Source organism: Anser cygnoides, chromosome 1, assembly GCF_040182565.1.
Source record: "Anser cygnoides isolate HZ-2024a breed goose chromosome 1, Taihu_goose_T2T_genome, whole genome shotgun sequence".
Classification (NCBI taxonomy): Eukaryota; Metazoa; Chordata; class Aves; order Anseriformes; family Anatidae; genus Anser; species Anser cygnoides.
Window position 1 is genome coordinate 33,579,609 of NC_089873.1, and position 18,436 is coordinate 33,598,044.

At 42.9% G+C, this 18,436-nt stretch overlaps 1 protein-coding gene and 1 long non-coding RNA gene across 4 annotated transcripts in view; one reads left to right on the forward strand and one right to left on the reverse strand.

Moving 5' to 3' along the window:
• Positions 1 to 9,044: 9,044 nt before the first annotated feature.
• Positions 9,045 to 15,094, reverse strand: LOC125183001 (uncharacterized). The gene is made up of 2 exons (XR_007163966.2): positions 13,623 to 15,094; positions 9,045 to 12,899 (listed from the first exon to the last, which is right to left on the reverse strand). It is a non-coding gene; the product is annotated as an uncharacterized lncRNA (long non-coding RNA).
• Positions 13,320 to 18,436, forward strand: part of ANO6 (anoctamin 6) — a 73,990-nt gene continuing 68,873 nt past the window's right edge. The window contains exon 1 of one of the 3 annotated variants that reach the window (XM_048065899.2): positions 13,320 to 13,520. In XM_048065899.2, coding sequence (XP_047921856.1) covers positions 13,430 to 13,520 — 91 coding nt within the window. In that variant the 5' untranslated portion in view covers positions 13,320 to 13,429. The remainder of the gene's footprint in view (positions 13,521 to 18,436) is intronic. The other 2 variants (XM_066992178.1, XM_066992186.1) reach the window with 2 other exon arrangements.

Sequence of the window (18,436 nt, forward strand, 5' to 3'; positions counted from 1 at the left end):
TTGCTGCTGGGGGATGGACCCCGTGGTACGGAGCCGTGTGGGAGCAGTTCTTGAAGAGCTGCAGTTCAGGAAGGACGGCATCCTGTGGGAGGGACCCCGCACAGAGCAGGGGCAGAGAGTGACCGTGAAGGAGCTGAAGGAGCGGTGGAGATGAAGATTCAGGGACTGACTGCAGCCTCTATTCCCTGTTCCCCTGCATGGCTCAGGGGAGGAGGGAGAAGAGGGTAGATGGGGGAAAGGTGGTTTTAGTTTGTTTTTAGTTTCTCACTGCCCAAGTCTGTTAGTAATAGGCAATAAATTACTTTAATCTCCCTGCATTGAGTCTGTTTTGCCCATGACAGTAATTGGTGAGCAACCTCCCTGTATACATCTCAGCCTTTGAACCCTTTTTTATTGTATTTTCTCCCCCTATTCCTTTCAGGAGGGGGAGTAAGAGAGAGTGGTTGTGGTGGAGCTCAGCTGCCCAGCAGGGTGGAACCACCACACCTGTGGTAGTTTTGCTGCTTCTCTTCCTGCTTAGCTCCACCAAACTGCCCAGACCTCTGCATTTATAATCAGCCCAAAGAAAACCTTCTCTTTTATCTGGGATCCTTGCAATGGTGTATATTTCTTTGTTCTTGGCAATAGCCGATTTTGTTTCAGCTATCTAATTCCATGAAGGAGCTTTACTGTTTCTTACATTTTGTCTCAAATGAAAAACAGCTGTTATAACTACAGCTGCAAGGATATTTTGTCCAAGCTCTAGGCTAATGCAACCTAACCCTCACTGAACCCATCTTTCAAAATGAAATTTTGACTTAGAGATTTGATCTTTACAAAGGTCTAAGGTTCCTAGAGAAAACTTCTTGTATGAACTGATTGTCAAAGTTGAAAGTTCAGACTATAGAGTCAGAAATGTTCTTCTTCTACAAAAGGAAATATAAAACCTGACCAAAATACAGCATCATGTTACTGAAAGGCAGAAGTTACGGCCTGCCTGGGAATTCAGGGCTTGTAGCTGGAGGTGGCTCAGCACCTCAGTTGGTTCACTTTGTCACCACAGGAGGCTCTTGTCTTACACGTGGCTCCTTCCACCACTGACCTACCCATCAGCACATCATTCTCAGCTCACAACTTGATGTGCCTGGTTGTGACTTTAAAGAGTGGTTCTGTCTAATGTGTCAGTGTGGCAGCACACTGATATCACAGAGCATATCACAGAGCACCACTGCTCCTTCATCCCTAGAAGGCCACACCAGGAGGATCATGCCCAGAAACAACCCCAAAGGGCCCTTTGTGGGACTGGGAGAGGTGTATGTCAAAGGCCACAAGCAACAAAAATGTGTGGAAGGCCCTAAGCAGAGGGGCATGTTTGGAAGTGGGATGGCACCTCACTGCACCTGGAAGAGTAGGATGCTGGAGCCTGGCTTGGCCTGGATCTGAGATGCTTGGCCGGTGGGCACAGGTAGGTCTGTTCCCAAGTGAAAAGAAGCTGCTACAACACAAATGGTACAAAACAAACAGATTTACTTAAATCTTCTCCCAGTTAATGAAATTAAGCCAAGCCCAAACAAACCAAATCAAAATGAATTTTATGTGTGCTGAGGTGAACTGAAGAAGGTGTAGAGGTTCAGAAGAAGATTCTTGCTGCAAACTGAAAGGGCAGATCACTGCCAAGACAGGCCTCTGTCCTCATGCCTGGCTAAAATGCTGTGCTTTTCTTCTCCAGTGCTTGACTTCATGTTAAGAACTATTACCAACCATTGTCAGCTCTGAAATTTGTACGAATCTGCTAAATCACAGCATAAATATGCACTGGCAAGTGCAAAGGAAGTTAACTGTGCTGCATCCACAGATAGCTGCAATATGTGTGCATTGATGAATAAGGCTCCTCAAGAATCACCAGTCGCATTTGGAAACACAAAACTCATCATGCAGATGCAACTGAATCCAGTGTGGAGCGAGACATCAATTTTCAGTGGCTGAGAATAAAAGTAGCTACAACATATTCTGTGGCATTTCAGTGGCCGAGGTCTATCACTCACGGAAACAATTAGGGAAATTATTTCATAGAAGTTTCCCTCTCTGTTGTAAATGATGCAAATGCTGTATGGATAATCTAAACCAGTTTGTATGACACACACAAAAAGAGTGGTGTTGAAAACATAAAAAAAAAAAAAAACTTGGGATTTGTAAGATTAGGGATCTACAAGTTGGAAAAGTCCTTTGCAACCTACAATATGACCCAAATTGCAGTTACATTACAAAATGCTATTTTTTCCAAGGGACCTTTGCTTCATTCACTAGACAGAATGGGTGACCCACTCAGATAATAAACTGCTCAGTGCTTTGCTGCAGCCAAACTGTCATGCATGTACATTTTGGTGTTCAGGACTGGTTTTAACCTATTTTCTCATGGGCTCAGCTCTGACACTGCTTCTTTGAAGTGACTCTGCCAGGATCACTTATTGATACAGCTTCCCATTACAGGGCTGTAATGTTATCTTGTAGCTAGATGAGGCTCAATTCCTGAGCACTAGTTATTATGTGGATTGGATAAGATTTATGGGGGAAAAGTAACATGTGATGCTGTTTTATGGGGCGTAAACTAAAGTACATTCTCACTGGGTAAACCCACTAAAGAAGTGCAGCCAGCCAACATTTTGGAATCTCCTAAATTCTTCTTAATTAATATCACAGCCATTTAATGTTGTTTAATTATTTTCAGAGTCATTTTACAAAGAGTGACAAATAGTTTAACATGCTACATTCCTACAGCCAAGCCAAGTTTCCCCTGGCTAAATAACTGCACCAGAAAATAGTGGAGTATTAAAAAGAAATTTACCAGAAATTTACTTTAACAGAATTAATATTAGTCTAGTCCAGTTAAGGGGGAAGGAGGTTAAGAGAAACAGATGTTTGCAGTTTAGGGATGGATAATTAGAAAGAAGGTAATCTTCCAGCAAAGAAGTAAGTAAAGGTTAGTCAGCCAGGCCCCATATCAGTCTCTGCTGAAACAGTGCAAGTACAGAAATTTGGAGTATATCACTCACCAAAAAAAAGATCACTAAGAGTAACACAAACTCTTGGTGGGTCTGGAGGCACAGCCAATCCTCATGGCACCACATTCCTACTAAGGTGAAGGCAATGCTGCAGTATTTTCACAGAATTTACTGTACCAGTTTAGGAAATTAACTTCATAATTTATGCGATACTAAAGTATGCTGGTGAAATTCCAAAAAAGTAGGTCATAAAGGTGTAGATAGATATTTCTGAAGTGAACTGCAAGTTAATGTAAGCAAAGTTGATTTTTCCTCTTGCTAGTTAACAATAAAAGGCTGTTGCTCTGCAGGGTATGCACAAAATTGATCAATGCAGAGGTGAGCACTTCACTTGAGCTACAGTTACTGAACACCATCATCTGCTTTCAGGAGAAAGAAAGTTGCTGATGGCAGTACAAACACAGTAAAAGCATCCCGGGTGTCTTGTAGGGATATCACATAATGGGGAACCGACTGATCATTGAACAGCAGTTTCCACAGATATGTTACTGTGAGAGTTAGCATGATTTAATGGGCTATCCAGTGTGGACGAAGCATGCCCCAAACAACCTGAATTCTATCGCCTGAATGCAATGATCTAAACTGCTTTTGAAAGGGCTGCAGCAATTGTACAATTTAATTTCTGCATACTACAGTAAAAAGTGGAAAATAATATGCAGGGATATTTTGGGTTGCAAGGGCACATTGGCTTAGACAGTAATAGCAGTACATCAGGCATGCTACCATGTTTATATAGTTCCTGGACTCACTGACTGGCATCTAGTCAGCTCATAGCTTGGGCAAAATAAGCTTAAATCTGTTCACAGCCTTCTGTGCATTGGCAGTGATGTGTCTCCACTCACATCCCAGTACTGAAACATCAAATTTAACTAAAAATATTCTTGTGGTATTTGACTTTGGATTTACTGTTTAATAATTTTGCTTCAGAGTGGAAGGTTAAGAGAAGTAAAAATGAAGAAGCAGGAGTTGTACAGATTTGGTGCATCAGATCCACTTCTGAGGATGGTCAATGTAAATGTAAATGAGGAGGAAGATTTCTTACTCTGAGGCATTTGTTTCCAATTGCAATGAGCATAGTTACTGTTCACCAAGCAATCGCAATGGCTTCAAATTGCAGATCTGGAAAATTGCTGAAAAGTGTGAAATAGGCTTTCTAGTACTCTGCAGGATCACAATATGGCCTTGATCATTTTGTGATCATTGGACTAGATGATCTTGGACGTCTCTTCCAACCTAGATGATTCTGTGATTCTGTGATCCACTGGTTCATCAGTATCCTGGACAATATGGTTAGGCACCTTGTTTCTGCAAGGTGGTTATAGCACCTTTCAGAAGGAAACTAGCTTTGAGATGGAAGGGAAAAGGTCAGGCTACAGAAAAGTTTTATGGATTTGCTATATTTCTTCTGGCCCAAATACAATACCTGATGTGAGGATGCTTTTGCTGCAGTGTGTGTGGTGACAAAGAGGAGGAACTTCAGGGCTTCACACACCACTCTAAGAAACGTTTCTATTTTTTCTCAGAGGAAGTCACCAAGTTCCCCGTCTGGATTATTAGCCTTTGATCCCACAGTGCTTGAACCTGACTAGCTGATTTCAGGCACCTGGCAGTCAGGAAAAATGCTTGTGCTATTTCTTATTCTTTTCCCACAATGATCCCTGAGCCATTTCTAAATACAGGATACCGGCACAATCACTCCTTTTGTTTGACCAGCTACTGCTGTTTTTGTGGTCTGCTGTGCTTTTCTCCTCAAACATCAGGTGAATGCCTTCTTATTCATGAAATTTTACCTGAGTTTGTGGGAGAACACGATTTCACATTATTCTTGTTTAGCTCACTCCTGAGTTTCTGCAGGTTGGTAGTATGTCAAAGGCAAGACGTTTGTAAGCCGTCATTTCACAATTCAGTTGTGGGCATATTAATGTAAAGCTATATCCTGCCCTTGTTTACACTCTGGAGCTCCACCGATTTCACCGGGGATTTCATAGAGGAAATAAGGTCAGGATTCAGCTCTCTGAGTCAAATCCTACTGAACTTACTCAGGTAAAAAGCTTGTGGATTTCCTCCTACTGATACACAATGCAATGGGAGGAAACATATGCTCTTCTAAGTGACCATGGTAACTGGTACTTGGGTTTCCTAGGTGATTTTCTGGCAAGTGGCCAAAGGAGGAAACTGTAACAAAATCAGATCCTAAGCACCAAAAAGCATTGAGGTTCCTGGCTGTACAGCAGCCTGTACGAGGAGCCTGAAGTGACAAGCTGTAGAAACAAACACACCAAACTCCTCGCTTTAAAATCATAGTAGGTGTCAAACACAAGGAAAAAGGAAGGTTAAGTAAGTCTGTGGTCCCAGCTTCCTTGAGAAACTAGTAAGCCTGATATGTTTCCTCTCCTATATCTGTCTGGTAAATAATATGAACATGAGCCAGCAGTGTGCCCTTGCTGCTAAGGCTGAGGGTGTCCTGGGCTGCATGAGGTCCATGGGCTGCTATCTCCATCAGATGTAGGGAGGTGATCCTTCCCCTCTGCTGGTGAGGCTGCACTTCCAGTTCTGGAGCCTCCAGTCTGAGAGAGATGTGGACATACTGGAGAGACACCAGTGAAGGGCCACCAAGGTGATGAAGGGAGTGGAGCACTTCTCCTGTGAGGAGACTTTGGGAGAGCTGGGGCTGTTCGGCCTGACACAGGCTGCCCAGAGAGGCTGTGGGGTCTCCTCCTTGGAGATCTTCAGAAACCTGGACGTGGCCCTGGGCAGCCTGCTCTGGGTGTCCCTGCTTGGGCAGGAGCTGGAGTAGGTGGGCTCCTGAGGGCCTGCCAGCCCCAGCCATTCTGGGGTTCTGGGACATCAGTCTTATCCAACCAGCTTCTTAAGGTTCACATAAGCTACTTTTTTTTTTTATAGCAAACAAAAGATCAAAATGACACAGGGAAAGAAAAAAAGAAGCTGCTTAAAACTGACTCATACCTTGAAGTTAGGGAAGTCTCTCACAGTGTGTATATATATACAAATATATATACTTGAAATGCTTTATAGTAGTAAATAAGAATGTTTATCTACCTTACATTTTGATACATGAAAAAGTATCAATTTCTCTTTCAAGTGCAATACAGAGACTTTGCAGAGCACATCAGTATTCCCTCCTGGGGCTCCAAACCAGCATGAAGAAGTCCCCCTCCTTCCACCTCTTTAAGGAGGATAAGGAGTCTCCTTATCTGCCTATCAAAATCCCTTCAGGAATAAAGATGAAATGCAGTGAAGTGCAACATGTCACAAGAGAGTGAAGAAGGAGGAAGGACTGGTGACAAGACCATTTCTTTCCACAGAACAGAGGAAGGAGAGTTCATATGCGTGTATAGACATATGCTCCTCCAGCTCTTGTGCAAGCATTGAAGCCCAGCTGTCACAGCAAGCTCTCACATCACGGATTGTGGAGTCTACTGATGTACACAACTACAGCAGAACAATCCAGCAACAGGGATGTTGCTGCAGATTAGATTAGAGACAATTGCAAATAAATAAAGACCTACCTCAGCAGGCGAACTACCCATACTGACACCAAAAAAAAAAAAAATCGGATCTGGAAATAGCAGAAAGAAATTATTTGTCTTCTGTTGGAAAAGAGCCGAAGGAGTTTGAAGCATCCCTCTACAAAAGACCACCTGCTGCACCTGTTGTGAGGAACTGCTGAGTATCAAAACCACAAACATGAATCAAACAGTAGCTAAGTGTTTACTTGTGTGTTTATATTCGTGCTTTCAGCTATAAGTAAAGAGTTACGAAGCTTGATTGCTAGTTTTTTCATTAAAGCCAGAAGGTCCTATTCTATCCCTGCAGGCTACAGTTATTGACAAGTTATTTTAAGATCGTTTCACAGTCACAGTGTAGAACCAAATTGTCCTTAAAAGTACCATGAAGTATTTCTGGAATTAACTCTTCACTTATCTAACCGCAGGGTTGATTTCAGAATTCTTCTTTCTTCCCCTCTCTTCAACTTGTAATGGAAAATCTGTGCCTGCAAGTAGTAGGGGAGATGCGCAGTAGCAGCCACTGAAAGCACTTTGCTTAACCAAAAAGCACAGAGCCCTTCTGAAAGCACACGTAGGGAGCACTTGCTTGCTGTGCCCTTGGAAGTGCAGCAAAAATGAACAACAGCTGCAGTGTGGATGCACCAGCCACCGCAGTGAGGGGAGATGGTGATGATGAGCAGAGGGGATGCAGCCTGTATTAGTTAGTCTGGCTGTGTCATAACTCCTCCTGACCTTAACACCTATCAAATCTGGACAAAAGTACAGTATCTGTTTATAGTCTCACAAGCGTGGGGCATACCTCCTCCATCAGTCAAGCATGATGCCCACATGCCTCAGCTCATTCTAAGCAGTCCACCCATGCGAAGGGCAGCACCGTGCAGAGGGACTCACACCAGCTTTAAAAAGAGTTGTTGTGTCAGTAACATACTGTACGTGAACTAATGAGCCAGAGCAGGTGACTTTGCCCTCCACAACATCTACCTATAGGAATTTTTCTGGTGTAGTAAAGGCTTGCACTGGATAACTGAGAATGTGCTCTCTCTTGGGGAATGAGTAAGATTTGCTAGAGTCATTTCCTGTAAATTCAGGATACCCAGACAGATAGGGGACTAAAATGCTTTTTGTAAGTGTAATTAAAACATCATAAAACTATTATGGTACACTACAAATGAAATGACTGTATGCAATTGTTCATAATTCACCTGATGAAATAACCCCATTAACTCCCTGAATTTTACATATTCTAAACTATTTGAATTGAGGCATTTACATTAGAAAAATAAAACTGCTTGAACTCTGAGTCTATTATTCTAAGATATACACAGGCCAAGTACAGACCTTCCCTAGGAATTAAAAGCTCTGTATTAAACATGTTAAAAATATCAGGCTGAAAGTTTGCCATAAAATAGCCATGTGTATATCCTATACTATGGGCAGATACTGAAAGAAGGTAAAACGAACACATAGGTAGGAGCCAGCAGAAGATTTGGCAGCACTTATGAGACTTCTACATAAAGTAATTACACACGCCAGTAGTCTGAGATCAATTATTCATACCCTCCTTTACATATTGTAACTCACATTTTATTGGCAATTGTTATTACCAATTCACTTCAATAGAGGGCAAGAGAGACTGAAGTTGTCATCTCAGACTGGAGGTTGCATGCAAGAGCGAGAATTAAGAAGTCTGGCAGGATTACGTACAATTGGAAACACGACCAAAATGAAAGAAAAATACTGCAGCTGTACAAGGTCTGAGTAATTTCAATTTCCCCTAATGTTTCATTGTTCTCCTTATCTGTGAATCATACTGAAATAAAGAAAAGTACTTGAAGAAACAAAATGAACTCAAAACTCTTCACAGTGCTTTTTTTTTTTTTTTTTTTTTTTTTCTCTCTCTAGCCTTGAGCAGATTGCAAGCACTAACTTAACAGGACCAGGAAACACTCGTGGTTTGGGGAACTGAAAGTACATTCTTCTACACCTTCTTTTACTGACTTCTAATGCAGCAAAATTTATGAAAAGCTTGGTGCACCTATGGGAATTTCTTGTGGTGAATGAACATTTTATTTTTTTTATTATTTCTGTATCTTTTCTCTCTGAATTTATTTCTGCATTAGAACAGGAGCTTTGCAGGCTATCTAATATTGTATTTCAAACACCCTCTTTTCTTTTACTGAGTTTCGAACTGTTTCTGTAATGTTTTAAAATTCACCCACTATAGGGTACGATATCCCAGCAGTTATTAAAGAAGTGTAATGTCTTATGAAATAATAAACTTTGGTTTGGTCTCTGGGATAATTACTTCTTTCAGTCTACCTAAGAATGCAAAATAGGAAGACCACCGTGTTCTCTGTTCTGCAATGAATCCCACAATGATGGACCACTTTGATCTTCATACCCTTAAAGAGTACCTTATGGAATGATACTTGTCCACTGCTATTCTTCCTAAATTTTGTCTGTACTGATATGAGTTGCTATAGTGGCCTTAATACAGTATCTTTCGATGATTGAGAGCTTTCCCACAAAACTCTTTCTCTCCATGTTTTTTTAAGTACACTTGACCTACCAGACCTGCGAATCTGCTGACCGTATGCTTTTTTGCTGCTCCTGGTCTTTATTCTGCAATGACTGTGGTTTAAGCAGCATGCATTTTGTCCCTCAGCAGTTCACGAGCATGGTGAAAGACATTTGAATTCAATATTACCTTGACAAATGAGAAGGAGTTGATCAAAGGAGGAAATATAACAAAAGTAAGGGCAACGAATGCCCTCTCAGGAGCAAATCAAATACAGAAATACAAAATGGAAAATAGCCTGACAACAGAACTGCAGAAATTAATCTAAGATTTATGGCAGAGTGCAATATAAATATGAGTTGACAAGGTGATACTGCTGCAAAAAAAAAGCAGTTGTTACTCTGGGACATATTAGAAGGAGCATCACATTCAAAATGATACAAAAATTGTATTCATTTTTTTTGGATAAGTTCTTACGTTGAATTCTGCAATTGCTGCTGGGCAGTGTATCTTTTGGGAAAGGGTCAGGTGATGAAGAAAGATATACAAAGATACAGGCTTGTAATAGGAATATTAAGATAGTAAGGAAATATATATATGTATATATATATATATAAGTTCATAAAGAAGGACATAGTCCACAGCAGTAAAATTGAGGAATTTTGTATACAGGCTATGGCCTGAAGGCAGACTTAGCTAAAGGTGGAAATAACCAAAACTCTCAAAACTCTGATCCAAAAGAATCATGCCATACTAATCTTTAGCTCTTGTGAATTATGAGAGACCTGTCCAAAAATCAGTTTGTCATTGCCCAAGAGATGTGATGAGTGCTTGACACCTGGCATCCCTCTACAGAATGGTTGAGACTGGACCTCTGAAGGCCACCTGCCCCAGCCTCTGCCCAAGCAGGGACACCCAGAGCAGGCTGCCCAGGACCACGTCCAGGTGGCTTTTGAAGGACTCCAAGGTGGGAGACTCCACAGCCACCTTGTCCTGTGTTGCACATAAGTGGCTGTGGACAGACGACCTAAACACATACATCTTGGCTCCTGTGAGTGTGTAGGAGTGGGAGTGTAAGTGAGGGAAATCATTGAGAAAATGACTGTGAGTGGGTAAAACCAATATGTTTACAGATTTTGTAAAGTAATGTCACCTTTTCCTTTCATAGAGTCTCACATGGGACTTGTACACTAATTTCTTACCAAGAGGAAGGCACATACAGTGATATATGTTGAAAGGCTGAAAGAAATGGGTTTTGTATTCTGGAGGAGAAAAGCTCTGGGGAATTAAGGTGATAGTTTTCCATTTGGAATATGTTATTAAGAGGACAACAACCAGCTGTTCTCAATGGATGCTCGGAGAAGGACGAGAAAAAAGCTTCAACTGCAGGAAAATGATTTTGTGTGGCTATTGACAGAAGTAATACCCTGCAAAGAGCTCACCTTGGGGCATTACAGGATCCTTACATGACCAGCAAGTATTTGTCACTGACTGTTCATATACATCCAAACCTGGTGCAGTGCTGGCGGCCAGACTAACCCAGTGACTGACAGGATATTTCTGGTGCTTAGCGCCAAACTTATTGTCACTGTGACTCAGAGGCCCCGGTGCCAGCCCAAATCTATGTCAGTTATAGACCTGGTGCCTGTGCCAAAGTGTTGTCACCACCGGACTAAACAATCTCTTGAAGTCCCTTCCTGACCTCTGTTTTGCTGGTTGCCACGAAACCCCTGCTCATGGAGGCGATTTTTCCACTGGCTCCATGGGCTCCTGCGCTGTTTCTCACTACCAGGAATGTTCAAATGTTTTTATTGTTTTCCTATTTCTTTTTCAATAAAATTGAAAACAGCCATGCTTGAACTGGAAAAAAATTTTTACCCTAAATTTTTCATTTCGGCTAACTTTTGAAAAAATCTACTTTTTTTTTTTTTTTTTTAGCTAAAAATTACATAACTGCATCTCTCTGAGCAGATCTTCTGCTATTATACATTTGACAAAGAGATGGCAGCAGGGTGGTGCTGTTGCGTTTTTCTCTTCGTTTGCTTTTTTTTTTTTATCTCCATTTTTCAGGAGTATCAAAACCAAGCTTCTGAAGCATTGGTACTTTGCCAAAAGTACACAAGTACACATGGAAATATTTGCATCAGTTATAAAATTTGAAAAAAAAAATAGCTATGCTTTTTCATAAAGTTTTATGGGAATTTTAGACACAGTACTCCCTTTTTCTTGTCAAGTAACTGCAATACTCTGCCTTAAAGTCATCTCTGAAACCCAGAGTTCAGGTTTTGAGAGCTGAATGAAACCTGCAAAATCTTTATGTTCTGTAATTGCTGGGGGATGCTTTGCAGTGAGAGTAGGACTGAGAGGGTAGATCCTCTACTTGTGTTTTTAGTAGGATCCAGTTAAAAAAATAATCTTGTGTGCAGCCTGTTTTTGAAATGCTCCTCTTCCCTGCACATTTTTAAGCACTTTGCCTTTTAATTGCATTGACAAGTGGTTGTGATGATGTGTGAGGCACATGTTCAAGATTTTCAGAAGCAGACTTGCTGTGCCACGCCGTATTTCAAACCTGGGATACAAGAAAACTTGTGTCTTACTATGCAGCATCACCCGTTCCTAGGACTGCCCTCTTGCCCCGGTCCATGTCCGTGATGCTTTTTTTATCTGTCCGACAGTGAGAAAAACAGGCAGGGCCAGGTGGTGCTGACAGTGCAGGTTTGCTGACACTGGTGCTTGCATTGAGAAGCTTGAGAGAGGTATTCACAGTTCTGCAGAATTCACGGATGTCCTTACAGACAACTTCTCTTTTCAAGGGATCGGTGTGGTAGGGCCTTTACTAAGCAGAGCTGCTCCAAAACTTAAGTTAAATTTCTCATTCATTTTTGTCAGAAGGTCCTTGCACTTAGATTCATTGCAATGCCAGGCCCTGCTGTGACTCTGACTCACAGCCACTTGCCAACAGTTGATGACGAGAGACAAGTTTATCTGACAAATGGCTTTGGTCCACCTCCTTGTTTGCACACTTTAAACATCCTGGGTACTGTGGTGTTTGTGTTCGTTTTTTTTTTTTTTTTGGTGTCAGCAGTAGAGATTGCAAACAGATTGCTTATAGGTTACTTAATGCAGACTAAGAAGATTATCTTGCTTGTTTCTCCTTTTCCTAAGCCAGACTTTCCTGTTCCTTCAATCCATTTTCCCAGTCTTTCTCAGCTAACATTTGCCCCTTCAGTTTTATTGTTTCCAATTCTTCCCACTGCTCACTTCTGGGCACTCCTCCAGACGCCTTCCAGTTTCAGCAAATCTCTGCTCTCCCCCGGAACCAGGACATGTGAGCAGGCTGGGATATTGCTGAGCACTTCAAATCCTCTCTTTGCGAGCACTTCTGCCCCTGAGGCATTTCTGCACAGTGACGGTTCTGCATGCCCTGTATTGCAAAATTCTCCTATTTCCTACCTGCAGACTGAGATGGCGATGAGGACAACGGCTCACCTGCAAAACAGCCAAGTGGGCTGAATACATCTGTAAAGCTCGAAAGATTGTCATTTTGTCTAGTTCAGTCCTTGAGCTTTCCTTCTCCAACTTCTGCAACTTTTTCCGAATAACCCTGCCAACGTGTGGATTATTATTATTTATTTATTTATTGTGTGCTTCACGTTTTATGAAGAATCGAGCAACGCTGACTTCTTCAAAGACCGAGTGCATACTCTGACATCCTTTAAGACCCAGGGGGTTAAACTCCTGGCACAATTTTCGAAGAGTAAACATAGGGGTGGAAGCAGAGGCAGTTGGGGCAAACCTTTGCTCTGGATCCTGTTAGGAAAAAGAAAAAAATAATAAAATAAAACCGTTTCCTAATTAGTTTTAAGATGACGTTTGACCCGCTTATGACACTTTGATGAACATGAATTGTCTGATATAGCCAAACGCAAAAAAAAAATAGGGAGGGGGAGGGGTTGTCAAAAAACACATCGATTAACACGATGCTCTTCCCACGTTCCCCTTGCAGTGGCTCGGGATGCTGCTGGCGAGGTAGGTGAGGTTTCCAGCTCCCTCCGCCTCCACCCCGCGGGGGTCGCCCCCTGTTCTGTAAAGGACACTTGGGGAGGGGGCTGCGGGGGCCGAGGGGGGGCAGCCCCGGGACGCCGCCGGCCCCGGGGCGGCTGCCGGGAAGGTGCCGGGGCCGCCCCCTCCCCCCCCCCGCCCCTCCCCGCCCCGCAGCCCGGGGCCGCCGCCGCCGCCGGTCGGGCTCCGCCTGGGCTCCGCGCTCGGCGCCCGGGGCACGGGGCACGGGCAGGGGCCGGGGGAGCTCGGGGCCGGGGGCAGAGGGCACCAGGGGCGAGATGCAGGCGGCGAACGCGGACGTGCTGCTGGATCTGGAGGAGGAGGAGGAGGAGGAGGAGGAGGAAGAGGAAGAAGAGGATGGGGAGACCGGTGAGTACCGGGGAGACGCCGGCACGGAGGGGGAAAGTTCAGTGCTTCTGCGAGGGTCTGTGGGGGTGGCTTGTCCCCAGGATGCCTTGTCCCAAAGCTCACCTTCTGCTTCGGCTGCTGGTCCCGGACCCAAGACCCGAGCTGTCTGTCCGGGCGGGTGGCGTTGGTCCCACCGGGAGGGTGGCCGAGGTCCTCCCCTCTGGCAGCACCGGCACCCGGCAGCCCTGCTGTTTCCCTGCCTGGGGAGGGAAGGGCACCGGGGGGCAGGGGGAAGGCTGCCGGAGCCGGGCACCCGAGGAGTGGCAGCGAGAGATGAGAGCAGCCTCCCCCCGAGCCTGGGTGCCTGGCATCTTTGGAAAACGGGAGGAATGCTCTTGTGCTGCTCCCCCCGTGCTCCGAGCATCCTCCCAGCCTGATCCCGTTGTTGGCGTCAGCCTCAAGGGCCAGCAGCTCGCCGACCCCGCACCGCCAGGCTTAGCTGGAGAGCCGAGAGAGGGAGGAGGGGGAAATGACGGGAAATAAAAGATAATGAAGGGAGAAAACTGGCAGAGCGCAGAAAGAAGGTCATTTCACTGGAAAAAGTGTGTGTTGTATCTGCCAGAGATGCAGACCGTAAAAAGACCAGAGGGTTTTCCGTGCAAAGGCAGTGTCTGTTGGTCTTGTCCCGACAGAAGCAGTCCGGGACAATTACTGTTGTATTTGCTGGGGGAATGAATTCTGGTAAAGTATTTCCAGAAAAACAGCCCCGAAGGGGCTGGTGCTCGGCTGGTTCAAACTGAAGGGTCTATTCATTCCAGTAAAGGCACCCTGATTCACTTCAGTTCAAAAGCTGTTTTCAGCTGCAAGACCCAAGAAGTCTTTTATTTCTGCTTGTTAGGTCTAACAAACAAGGAATGCAGGCAAATGTCAGTTAGAAAAGCATGTAGAATACAGGTTTGTATATATGAATGTTATCGGATGGAAAGGGCTCCTGCTCATTATGGTTCAAAAAGTGCAGAATTTTGGTAAGTTTTGAATAGGGGGGCTGAATTTCTGCATGTCAAAAGTTCTGGTGACATGAACTCTCTGGTACTCATGCTGCCTTCAAATAGTGATCCTCAGCCATGGCCAGCACAGCTTGCCTCAGTTATTCAGTTAGTTTAGTCCAAAAGTGTACAAAGGTTGAACCTCACCCAGTGCCTGTGGAAACCAGGGAATGACTTTTCTCCGGCATCAATAGCCTTTGTTTCAGATGCTGTGGGAGTATCCATGGCTTCATAGTAACAGTCCAAAGATAAATTCAGTTTTCCATATGAAGTGAGGCAGAGGAATTGTTTGACTCCACACCCCTAATTAAAGAAAGGGTGGATCAGTGCTGCAATGAATTAATCAACACATGCCTTTTCCTTTCTATTCTTCACCCCAGAGAACAATTAAATTGTTTCCTACTCATGACTCAAATTTGGGGTTAGTTCAGCTCCTACAGCCAGCAAGTCATGAGCTGCATGTCCTGCTTGCAGGATGCAGCACTTTGGAAAACATAAAATGTGGTAAAATTAAATAAAAATCGATGATTTCGTAAGTTGCTATGCAAAGGAATTTCAGTGCACAGCTCATTTGTTATTCTGCCTTGTAAAATCTATGAGTAACAGTCTCGAGGTTTTTACATCAGGTATAATTAGAGGAGAGATAGTTTATTAGTCTGAGAAGCTTGTCGATCGCTCATTTGCCTCCAGTTTTATGGTACCACTTGCATCCGCATTTTTACCAAGAAAGTCATCCCTGCTTTAGTAAGTAAGCAGGGCTTCTGAGCTCTTTCCAGTTCTACTCGAGATCAGCCCAAAGCGTGCACAGCTCATCAGGAAAGCATTACCATGGCATATCCAAGTTTGTAGTCATGGCACACAAAGGGAGTGCTCTGGCTTGTGCTGGCACACAGCTGGGTTTGGTTCTCCAGCAAACCACTCGTGCCAGAAGCAGACTTAGGCAGGAGTCCAGATGAAGAACTGGACTCAAGAGTCCAAATCTACTGCAGAGCACCATAACCACGCTGCCTGCCACACATAGCTTTGAAAACGATTGTCCAGGCAGACTTTTGTATAAGGAAGTAAGTTTTGTCCCAGAATTAGGCTTTCTTGAGAAGTTGAAAACCTTTTTTTTTTTTTTTTTTTTTTCTGGCACTTAAACTTTTTATTTTGGATTCAGACTGTTTTCAAGGAGAGTGTTACATTAGTGACACCAATTTGTTTCTGAGTTATCTTGTTACCGGGCAGAGATGGTGGGAAGCACATTGAGCTGTGGTTGCCGCAGAATTAAAATTCTCCAAACCCATTATTTTCTGCCTAGAAACTGTCAGACAGTTCCATAAACTGTAAAGTTTTTCTTTCCCTGGTGCCAAACCTCATACTACATCTAAATTAGTTTGCTTGTGTTTGGGGATTTACAGAGTATCTGAGTGTGCTTTCCAGAAAAATTGACTTCTGAGGACAATATCCAGGGGCATTTGCTCTGACTAACCATGGTGCACAAAATGCTTTTCTGTTTATTGGGATACGTTAACATCTTGCTCACACTTTTCTGCCTCTTTTTTTTTTTTCTCATATATAACTAGTAGCTGTTCCTTAACCTCGCATGTACAGTATCTTTTCCTGCCTTTTGAAACTGCTGCAGTAACCAAGACACGTTGTATAGCTGGCCAAGAAATGGATGTTCATGTTAACCTTTTCCTTGTCACACAGCCTAGATGATGTGTTGATGAGGATTCCAGCTCTTCTTTCTGTAAAGTATTTCATGCTGTTTTCCAGCACACATTTTTTTTTTACCAACTCCAGTGAAAATGTACAACAGTAGTGGCTTATCCAAGCAGCAGTATTTGTGGAATTACAGCCTCAGATCATCTGTGAGGAGGCATTCTTCTCCAGCTTCTTTTCTTCCAGTTTCGTGCAGCCTGCTGTACAATGGGAACCCTGTCCTAGGGGCTGATGTTGTAACACAGATGGTGAAGAGCAGGCACAGCTATTCTTCACCTCATTACTTTTGCTCACTCTTCTGTTCCCTGCTTGGCTCCTCATGGCATATACTGTATTTTATTATTTTGCCTGTTAGAGCTTCTAATTTTTCCTATTCAATAGCTTCATTAACTTGACCTGCATCTCATTTCCACCCTGCAAACATTATTGATATATACTCCAAAATGAATGCACTGACAGTGTTCTACAAATAAGTCCAATATTTTCCGTCATGATTCTGAAAAATGGTCAATTATATATAGAAGTGTCCGAAAGGCAACAGAAAGTCTGAATAGTTGGATTACTCAACTGAAAAATGTGGCATTGTCCTCCAACTTATTAATTGCAATCCTCACACAGTGGGAAATCAAAAATTGGCGCGGGGGTAGATCTGATAATTTTGTAGCATGTAAGCGGATTTTTTGAAATGATATTTCTGTTTCTGAAGGGAAAATACTTCCCCTTTTAATCTACCTAGCGTATCAAGAAGGACTGCCCCAGTCCACTCTTTCATACCTGGTTTTCTTCTCTTTTTCGTCTCTGTTTTATAATCAAACTAAAAGTTACCAGGGCACTTTCAGTCTTCCACCATCCTAAAGAAGACTGTGGGTTGGATATGTCTCATGAGCTGAAAATCAGGAATTTCTGCTCCCCAATTCAGTGCTCTGTTTACAACACAAAAGAAGGTAGAAATGTGATGGCAGGCAACTCCGTATGCACAAGTTTGATTTCAGTCTTTTGTTTTGTTTTGTTTTGTACTGCTGCAAAGCAGAACATCTTGTGCATCTAGGAGATCAAGAACATGAATAAGTAGGAACATCATCTCCATAGGGGTAGGCACATCAACATTCGGTCTACCATTTGCTGTCACTTGCTATTGAGGCAGTAAGAGGATCTTCATCGTGAACTGACACATCATTACACTACACCACGTAGAAATCAAGGAAATGCTAGCCTGTAATACTGGTCAAAATTTAAATTACTTTTCACGCCTCCCTGTCCTACCTCATCTTTCTGTTGCCCTAATGGTTTACATACATTTCATCCTCTCTTCATACTTCAGTCATTTTATTTTCTGACTTTCCACCCACTTCACTTTGCTGAAGCCCAGCTACACTGGAGCACAGCTGGGTCACAGAGTATGGCTGTATTTGAGCCGTACACTGTGGGAACCACTCACTTTTAAATTTTGATGTAATGATTTTTCTACAAAACTCCTAAAAAAAACCACGTAAATATTTAACCACAATATAATTACTGCTTTGTAGCTATTTATAATTCATAAACTCTGGAGGAGATCAGAATATTTCAAGAAACAGGAAATTAGGGGTCAGATAAAATTCACAAACTCGCCAGATATTGCTCTTTTTCAAGTTTTTCTACCATAACAGCTTTGCCAGTTGCCCATTAGAAACTTCCTGTACATTGAGAGTATTTTTGTGAGATCCTGTATTTCAGATTTCTGCTGAACACATGAGTGCAGCTTACAGATAAGTCTGTAGTCTGTAGGACAGATTTGTTATCTGCCACTGAACCAACTAGTGCTATTTGCACAACTTTAAAAGTAGTAGGGTTTGTAAGGTTTGATGGTGCTTTTTATTTATTTGTTTGTTTTTTATCTCTTTCTATTTATTAAGACATTAAGATATATGTCACAGGCAATTCCATAAAGTTTTCATAGAATCATAGAACAGTTTGGGTTGGAAGAGACCTTAAAGATCATGCAGTTCCAACCCCCCTGCCATGGCATGGATGCCACAAGCTAGATCAAAAGCAAAGTTTCACCTTTATTTACACAGCAGATCATGAATTCTTTTCAAAGTAAAAAATCATTAAAACTTATTTAATTGATATGTAAGGCTTGTGTTACATAGTGCAGGACTCTTGACCAGCAATTCCATAGTGTTACGGTTATTGGAAGTAATGTAC